This window comes from Alosa pseudoharengus, unplaced genomic scaffold (genome assembly GCF_046254945.1).
Source record: "Alosa pseudoharengus isolate Yale_2024_CS ecotype anadromous, Long Island Sound unplaced genomic scaffold, YU_APseudo_1.1 YU_APseudo_1.1_scf_10, whole genome shotgun sequence".
NCBI lineage: Eukaryota > Metazoa > Chordata > Actinopteri > Clupeiformes > Clupeidae > Alosa > Alosa pseudoharengus.
The window spans coordinates 15,018,683-15,028,217 of NW_027468565.1; the positions used below are offsets into that span (position 1 = coordinate 15,018,683).

The window sequence follows — 9,535 nt, forward strand, 5'->3', positions numbered from 1 at the left end:
CTCTCTTCATATTTTTATTATGTTATATTTATCATATTCTGTGTGTGTGTTCCTTTTTTCAATAGGTCAAAAATGCGGCTGACAGCACTGGCAATATCAAAAGGGACAATATCAGTGTACGTAGAATCCAGACAAAGAGCCATAATACTTATGAGAATGCCAGCAACACCAAGTCCTCCAGCACCTGTGCCTCAGAAAGCAGTGGTTATGGCAATACTCAACAGGCAACAAATATAGGGAGTGATTTTCAGAATTCTTCTGATGTCCAGAAGAGATTAGATGGTTTGCCTGGCACCAAAGAACTGACCCATGGCGGAAGTAGTGCACCTGTTGTTCAACTTAACAGTAGTGATGAAATTGTTAGTAAAGAAGACACCATTTCCTCCCAGATGCACTACAGTTCAGCTGTGAAATCTACATCTCCAAAGCACACTGAAAACAACTTTGCTTGTAAGAAGTTTAAAACAGTATGCCTAGATAATGAGAGCAATGTTTGTTCCAATCACAGCAGTGTTGTCACATCCATTGGACTTGAGCCAGTAAAGATTAATGCTGAGGTTCAGGACAAAACAGCAGCAGTTGAAACAGCAGCAGCAGTGGATGATCAGAATCATTCTAAAGTTGATACTATCGTGACAGTGCAGGATATGGACAATTCTAAAGATGCCACTACCAAGACTGAGCAAAATCCAAGTGATTCTAACTCTGAGACCATTATAATTGTGCAGGATCCAGAAGCTTCAAAGGAGACAGCTATTTTGGCTGCACAATGTCCATCTGGTTCAAAGGTAAAAATGGTACAAGAGCAAAATGTCCCCTGTACAGAGAGCATCATGTCTTTGCATTATCTGAATGATGTACATTCTGATGCCATGGTAGTGGATGATCCAAGTGACTGTGAAGTTGAAAAGGAATTGATTGCTAAATCTGAAACATCAGTGAGGATGAAGAGCCCAGATGATGATGAAATTCAGTCTGATCAGCCTCACTTATTTGCAAAGAATCCTAAAGAGACAAAACCTGAAACAGCAGTGGCTGCAGAGGTGCCAATGGATTCTGAAGTTCAACCAGTCGTTATGGAGCACAACCATAATGAGACTAAACCTGAGACAACAGTGACGGTGCAAGCCCAAGCTGAATCTGAAATGATGGCTGTTGTGAATATGGATCAGAATGACTCAACACCAAGTGAACTAGTGGAAGAAGGGGAACTCATTAACAGTGAAAGTGAGACACAAGTAGAACTGGATAATCTAAACACAGCAGTATCAACATCAGAAGAGAATAACAGTTGTTCTGAAGATGCAACGATGATGGATTTGAGTGAAAACAGTGTACAAATGGGTAGAACGGCAGTGTGTGCTGTAAATGAAAATGAAGGTAGGGCACCCATGGAGGTACAGCTAGAATGCAACTTGAAATGTGAGATATCCGCTGCAGGTAATGAAAGTCAAGTTGACACAGGCATGGAAGTTGTGGAAAAGATTGATCATGAAAATGTGGAACATGAGATTTTGCCTGAGGTCACAGCAGTGAAAGCATGCAGTCATGAAGGAAATGTGAAGGAAGATTTGACATCAACAATGGAGCAAAACGAACAAATCAATCAGTCAAGAAGTGTTATTGTTGGAGAGACAGAGGATATGTCCAGTACTGAAATTGCTGAGATGCCACACGGTCTAGAAGAACAACAGAAAACAAACAAAATAGTCAATCCAGAAGCTGTATCGACATCAAGTCAGATAGCACATGATTCATGGCACATAACCAAAGATCATGAATTAAAAGTCATTGAGAATGAGATGAGATGTCCCACACCTACTATAGATGAGCTGCCTTATAATACCATGGGTACAGGCAGTGCCCTTAACCAATGCTCTACCCCAACACAGGATGAACTACCATCTGAGTGTGGATCTGCTGTTGGTGAGCAAAGTTTTCATGAGCCATGTTCAGACCCTTATGATAATGCTGTTTATAACACGGAAGGACTGGATTTAGCTGCTCTTAGCCATATGATTACATGGTTCAGGAATAGAAATAATAAACAGAAGTTAGATTCTGTGTCAGGCCAGAATTCAGAGCCCTCACAGCTCAGATTTTCCACCAACTCTGACAGCATTTCAAGCCCGTCTAAGGATGAGGGTAACTGGACATTTCCTAACAGTGCTTGTCAATTGAACTCGATTAAGGGTTTCAGTGGCAGCTCCTCAGACTATATTGAGTCAAATATGCAAAGTGCTGAGTTCTATAGGGTGCAGTATGAGGATGTTGCTGCAACTGATCAGTCAGAGGATATAATGTTTCAGAGCAGTGCTGATGGACTCTATAATGCTATGGAGCCATACACCAGAGATTCAAAGTCAATAGGAAACCTTTCATTTCGCTATCTCTCAAAGAGTGCATCACAGGAAAATTTTCATTCTATACATGAGGTCAGTACAGGGAAAGACAAGAAAGAAAAACGAAGCCGAATTTATCGAGAGGGAGAAATTATTGACACTGAATCAGTCTCAGCATCCAAAATGAAAGATAAACAACAAGAAAAGGCTTATTGGAAATATGTTTATTCAAGCGAACAAAAGCATTCATCAGGGAGCCATTGTCAACAGAGAGGATATCAAGGATACATTGATCATTTTGATCAGACTTGGCACTGGAATGAAGAGGAAGATCATGATTCACATCACTACCGTATTAACAGTCAGTTTTTTAGAAATGATGACAAAGAGGAATCTAGCACATCTTCACAAAGCTCTAGCACATCTTCGAGTGAAAGTGAACTTGAATCATCATCATGTAATGAATCTTTCATGAGAAAACGGGAGGGACTTCGAGTAACAGTAGATTTCAAACGAGGAGATAGCACCTTGTCTGGTCATGAGACCCCCATATTTACAGTGCTGGACAAGGGTGACAAGCAGAGGACCGCTAAGAACTGTCCTAGAAAACCTACACATTCTAGAACCATTCATAACCCGTGCCATAAAGGCACGCAGCGGTATGTGGAAAAGTTTCTTCAAAAGTGGGATGATCTGCATCAGGCAGACGATGATATCACTCAGTCTTCAATGGATTTGGAGTATCTGGTCTTTTCAGATAAAATGAACAATATTCTCCAATGCTGCAAGTCAAAAAGGCAACAGACATTGAACATGGCCTGCAAGAGCCCTGTGACCATACAGTTTTCAAGTCTTAATGAACAGGATACATCTGAAGAAATTTGTGATGCTCTTCCAATGTTTTCTGAAAGCAAGATTAAGGTTGTTTTGCCTGATAGGAAAGAGAGGAGAGCGGAAGATTCTAGGCACATGCCTCTTCGCCTCCAAAGGCTCTCCTACAAGAAAGAAAGTGAGGCAGCCTGCTCAAAGATTTCAGCTATTACAGCTGAATGTACAAAGTCATATTATGCAATGATGAAAGATGTTTGTACAAACAAAAATACTGTCAGGCAAACTGACAGGATCAAGAAGAAGCAGGATTCTCCAAAGATCAGAACGAGTAAGCCCGTTGAACTTTGTGGAAAGATGAAGGAAGATTTGTTTGAGCGCCTCCACGATGATCTGAATTCTGTGGTGAGACAGGCATGCAAGACTAAGTACAGATTTTTTATTCTGGTGACATCAGAGGATCCTTTTTTCAGAGAGACAAAGGTAATAACATCTGTTAGTTTTTCTTACGATAATCTGCATTTTTAACTGTTACATAATAAACTAAAAGTGTGTTCCTTTTAGGATCTGTTGGAGAATGAAGGGCACATCAGTGTGGAGCCTGATCAGTTTGACCTAGAGACTAATACACCTTCCTCTCCATTACTCATCATTTTGAGGAATGAAGATATTGCCAGTCATATCTGCGAGGTAAGGAATAATGGTGGAGGTAGTTCAAATTCTGCAAGTTGTTTTAAGCAGTGAAAAGGAAAAAGGGGAACACTCAGAATCTAGAATTAAACATCAAAGTTACCTTTATTAAGTGTAAATAAACTTAACATAAAATCTACACTGCCGTTCAAAGGTTTGGGGTCACTTAGAAATGTCCATTCCACTCTATTTTAGATAGAATCCCAGCTGACTGCCTCTTCCATATAAGTTCCCAGCATAGTTTGGATCTTTGCTTTGGGCCTTCTTTTTGAATAAAATTGTCTCTAATCAAATGCCGTCCACAGGTTGTGGCATGGTGTTACAAACCAGAGCGATAGCCTTCCTTCCTCAAAATTCCTTTTAATCTATGCATTTTCCCCACTTTGCTACAACCAAAGCACCCCCAGACCATCACATTCCTTCCTTGACAGATAGAGTCAAACACATTTCCAGCATTTCATTGGTATTGTATGAGATCCTCAGTTTCTTAGCCATTTCTCACATTGAATAGCTGTCATTAGTCATGTTTAAGAAGAAAGTTAGTCGTCTCTGGTCATTTTGTGCTTTTAATCGAACCCACACTAGCTGATGCTCCAGATACTCGACTCCTTTATATTGCTTTGCTAATCTGGCCATTAGTTTTCAGCTGTGCTAATGTATTTGCAAAAAGGGTTTGTAATGATTAGCTAACTTTAAAAATGGTAAAGCAAACACAACATTCCATTGTAACACACGGTGTACAGTATGGTTGCTGATAATGGGTCTCTGTATGCTGATGTAGATATTGCATTAAAAATCAACCATTTCCAGCTACAATAATCATTTACAACATTAACATTGTTGTAACATGCTGTATTTCCGATTGATTTGATGTTATTTGAATCTTCCCTCAAAAATAAGGACATTTCAAAATGACCCCAAACTCACATTAGCTTATGTTAAGTATATAAAAAAATGAAACAAAAGTAATTCAAACAAAGCAGCATCAGCCTCACCAGTGCCTGTTACAAAACAGTCAGAATGATCAAATTGATTATTTATTCTGCACACAAATTAGATGTTGAGGCGAAAGATGCACGCAACATTTAGTGAAATTAACTTTGCCGTGCATCATATGAAACCTCTACATGTTTCTGCAAACAAGATGCCAATCCATTCAGGTGCTCAAAGGTTTTGCAAATGGCTTTGCCCATTTACAATCTACTATTCTATAACTTTTTGGAAACTTCAGCAAATTGCTCTTCACAATCCTCTAGTTGTCCGTCTATTCCAGTATCTGCAAAAATCCAGCATTCCTACACAGTCCTGACTTTCTAAATGGGAATCAAGCATATAATGGCATGGAGCAAACAACCCTAGGCAATCGACATACTTCAATATACTTGAAAAAATAAAGTCATATTTCTGTCCCTTAGGTTCCTCATCTACTAGAACTAAAGAAATCATCAAGTGTGATCTTTGCTGGCATTGATCAACCAGATGATTTTGTGAATCTGACACATCAAGAGCTGTTTGGAAAAGGTGGTTTTGTGGTGTTTGATGGAACAGCCCTGAACAAACTGACACTGGGTATGTCCTGAGTTACACTTTGAACAGCATTTCACAATGCAAAGTATGAGACTGTATGGTTTTGTAATCTTGTTTTCATTTGGATTGTTTTTGTTCCACCTATCAGAGAACATGAAAAAAATAGTTGTCTTCCTGGAGAAGCTCAGCAAGAAAGGAAAGTGGAAATGGTTTCTGCACTACAGAGACAGCCGGAGGTTCAGAGAAAATGCACGGTAAATACCAAATCTTAAATCCTGCCAGTTTGCTGTGTACACAAAATCATTTTCTGGTTTGTATATCCTGATTCGCAAATTCACTCAGTTTGCTTATAGGATCAGATCACAGTCTACAAGAGCGTTCTGCTCACAGCATTTTTTTTAATCACTTATGCCATGGAGCTTATGTTTTCACCTGTGTTTGTTTGGCTGGTTGGTTTGTTTATAGCATTAAAATAAATGAGTTTCCACTAAACTTGGTGAAGGGATCAGCTATGGATGAATCCATTTTTTTCATCCATATTTTTTTTAATAATTTTCTTTAACATTGTACATTGTTTTCACAAATTTGTATTGTGTATTTCCCAAGGAATAACACACAAATCTGGCACCCTAACCCAGTGTTTTTCAACCACTGTGCCGGGGCACACTATTGTGCCGTGAGAGATCATCAGGTGTGCCGCAGAAAATTACCCAAATGTCACTCACTAGTCCAGAAAAGCAACTGTTGCATCAAAGAATTTATAACCACATGCTCTCATTGATTGTATGATTGCACTATTTGTGGTATGCAGGCATTGTACAACGGGGGCCCCATATCCAGTATTCACAGAATCATCACATATCCAGTTCATAACAACAATTAAATTAGATATAGTCACCTACAAATGAAACAGAGGCCGCTTGTTTTATTGAGCAGGCCTTGCATAGAAGCCATAATAAGGCCATATCTGTGTATTGTTTGAAATTTTAGGCTATGGTATGTTTATTTTTTCTTCACACAGGATGTTAGTGTGCCGTGGGACAAGTGTCAAAAGTGTGCCGTGGCACAAAAAAGGTTGAAAAACACTGCCCTAACCAATGCCCAATCCTACCAAGTACAGTGTAAATCTCCTCAGTAGTTTTTGCATATTCCTGCTAACAGACAACCACCACGGATAACCACCTTGCCTGGTAAAAAAAAAGGCATATCAAGTAGTTTGATATTGAATTAATGAGGACTCGTGGAGGTATGCTCTCTACTGAATGCCAATCTACTTTTTTATATGCCTGTAAAAGTGAAGCGTTGTCCAGTCACAAGAAGACAGTGTCTCTTATGTGGTATATGAATTTGATCTACCAAATGAAAACAATTTTGGTAATCTCAGACATAAAGCATTTTTTTCTGATGCCATGTAGGTCACATCAAGATGGGCATGATAGGAAACATTTCCTGGACTGCTGTCAAGAAGCAGGAATTGTGGAAGTGCTGCCCTACCATGAATGTGATGTGATCTCACGGGATCAACCAAACTACTTGCACTGTTTAGTGCGCCTCCAAGTTCAGAATGCTACGACGCGATATCCAGTTTTTGTTTCAGGTAATGTGACACAAAATGTAGGGAGATAACTGGGTTGGGTAGTACTGTAGCTAGTTACATGTAATAGTGTTATGTGATTTAAAGCAGACATAGAATGGAAAACATTCTTTGTTGAATGAAAAGAGTTAGGTGCATAACCACAAAGCTACTGTGAACCCGAAACACGGTTGTTGACTCCTTCCGGTCACATTTTCAAAAACAAGCCAATTAGCTGCCATATTGCTGGTGGACACAAGAGTATGTTGTCTATGTGGATTGGCAGTTTCCAAGCTGGGAGGATCAGCCAATACACATGGACATCATTTGCGGCCTATTGGCTTATTTGTGAAAATGTGGCTGGAAGTTAACACGTCAGAAGGCATTTTTGAAAATGGTGAGTTGAGGATATTTTTGGCTGAAGTAGCTAGTCTACTGTAGCATCGCTCATTGAAATGAATGGCACCCCAAACATACACACACACACAAACATACACAAACTTGGTTAACATTTCGAGTTGGAGATTCAGGTTTAAGTTGCTGGGGCCTGTTGTGAGCAGTTATTAGCCAATCAACGTAAAGCTCACTTAAAATTATTCATGTGGGTGCCAGGTAAGCATGAAGGGCGCTAGATATTGGCTAAAATTGGCCATTTGATTCCCGGCCTAATTCTAGGGTTATAAATGGGCTTTTAAAATAGCATTTGAGCATACCTTATATGTTAGCATCAGAGAACAAGGTAAACTACTCAGTTCATCCATTCTATGTCATCTTTATGTACAAAATAAATATTATTTGAATTTAGTGGTAGTTACTGACAAAAATGTAAATGCACTAGTTACTAGTTAATTACAAAGTGTTGGTGATGACAGAGGGATTAGAAATGAATGTTTTATTCATTCATTAATTTCTTCAAACATTCATGCTGTTATTTTGCATCTCACCATCTACACAGGCTCGATTCATTTGGTGGCATATGCCTTAATTTGGAATGTTGTGAATGTTTACATTTACACTACTGCCAAATTGCCAATCGAAGAATAATCTTTCTGTCTTTTTCAACAGATGCACCATGCAAATCTTTTGAAAAGAATGGGATTTTGACAATGAATATGAACACTTTCTTACAGATACTTTCAAATGATTCCTGTACCATATGTTAAGTATGATATTAATTTTGTATATAAACTTCCCTTTTAAATTATTTTCACACTGCTTAAAAATGAGAAATACAGTTTTTGTCAACTTTCCGAAACGTTCACTTTATGAAACATTAAAATCATGAATAAAAATAGGTCTTGAATATCTTGTTTTTGGGAGGAGAATTTCTCATTAGTGGCTACATCAGACTTCTTTAATTGTGTTGTATAAAAGAGCCTACAGCACATGCTTTTGTTGATTTAAAAACTATCTGTTCTTTTATTGCTTCCGTTAGCAATAAATGGCAGCACAAGTGACTTTGGATCCGCTTCGGGTCAAGGGTAGCCTTGTTAGCACCAACCTTATCTTTATTAGAATTGAGAGCAAATCCAAATTTGCCAAAGGTTTGCCGGGGTATCCCAGGCTAGGTCAAAGGTAAAGAAAGGCCAGTGTAAATTTCATTATTAACCTGTGACTCATTTGTTATTAGGTTGGACTAAAATTAGAGAGTGGCAGGAGCAAGTACAGAAGATTGTCAAAGTATACCCACCTGAAAGTCACAATTTTCTGGCTTACAAGACATATTTTCATTGTCAACACAAATTTACACATAAGAAGCGAGCTTAATTGTATTGTAACAGTGTAAAAGATTGATGTACAGGTCCATATAAAATGTAGCATTATTAGATCTGATGGGGCAAGAATATGTTGCCTTAATCTAAATATAGTGTGTCAACAGAGAGACCGAGAAACTTCATTAATCCTTGAGGGGAAATGTTGGTGTTGCAGCAGCAATTTAAATGGATAGCCAAACACACATTATTTACACAAAACAGACAAGGTACGTAGAAACACACTGAACAAATAAATAACCATTCTAACTACCATGTAAAAAAGCAAAAAATAAAATTAAGAAAAAATTAAGATATATCTCTAGCTATGCAAATTAGAGTAGAATTTGCATTGTGCAGAAGTCTCCTCTCCGGTTGGTCCCAGGGGGGCGTTGTGTGTTGTGAGCAGGGCTCACTTCCTGTAGTCCTTGTTACCCCGTGGACTTAAAAGAGCCTCCAACTGAAATCACTGCTGTCTCACCAGTTGGTTGTGTGTAGGGGATGTGAAGTGTTGTCCTTTATGTTGAGCATAACATGGTTCTCTCAACAACCAGCTCCAGGAGTTCCAGAGCAGTCCCTACAGAGCTTGCCATTTAGTTTGTTGTCACTGCTCAGATACAGATTGCATTTGCAACAACAGACTGGGAAAATGTAACATATTTCAGCCCACATAAAAAAACAAGTTTGATCCAGTAGTCTCCATCCTATCTCCATCCTGTAGACAACCTCCGAGGTTCGATTCCAATCTAGTCTGTTGTCAAGGTGTTTATAGTTTACAGATGCTTGTGTCGAAAGTGACTTACAATGACCTCAGTAAACATTAC

General features: G+C 38.8%; 1 protein-coding gene across 1 annotated transcript in view; it reads left to right on the forward strand.

The window, feature by feature from the left end:
* tasor2 (transcription activation suppressor family member 2) overlaps nt 1-8,254 on the forward strand; it is a 47,992-nt gene extending 39,738 nt beyond the window's left edge. The window contains exons 17-22 of the mRNA XM_076264938.1: nt 66-3,653; nt 3,735-3,860; nt 5,276-5,429; nt 5,536-5,641; nt 6,803-6,984; nt 8,026-8,254. Of these exons, the coding sequence (XP_076121053.1) occupies nt 66-3,653; nt 3,735-3,860; nt 5,276-5,429; nt 5,536-5,641; nt 6,803-6,984; nt 8,026-8,123 (4,254 nt within the window). The 3' untranslated portion in view covers nt 8,124-8,254. The remainder of the gene's footprint in view (nt 1-65; nt 3,654-3,734; nt 3,861-5,275; nt 5,430-5,535; nt 5,642-6,802; nt 6,985-8,025) is intronic.
* The last annotated feature ends 1,281 nt before the right edge of the window (nt 8,255-9,535 follow it).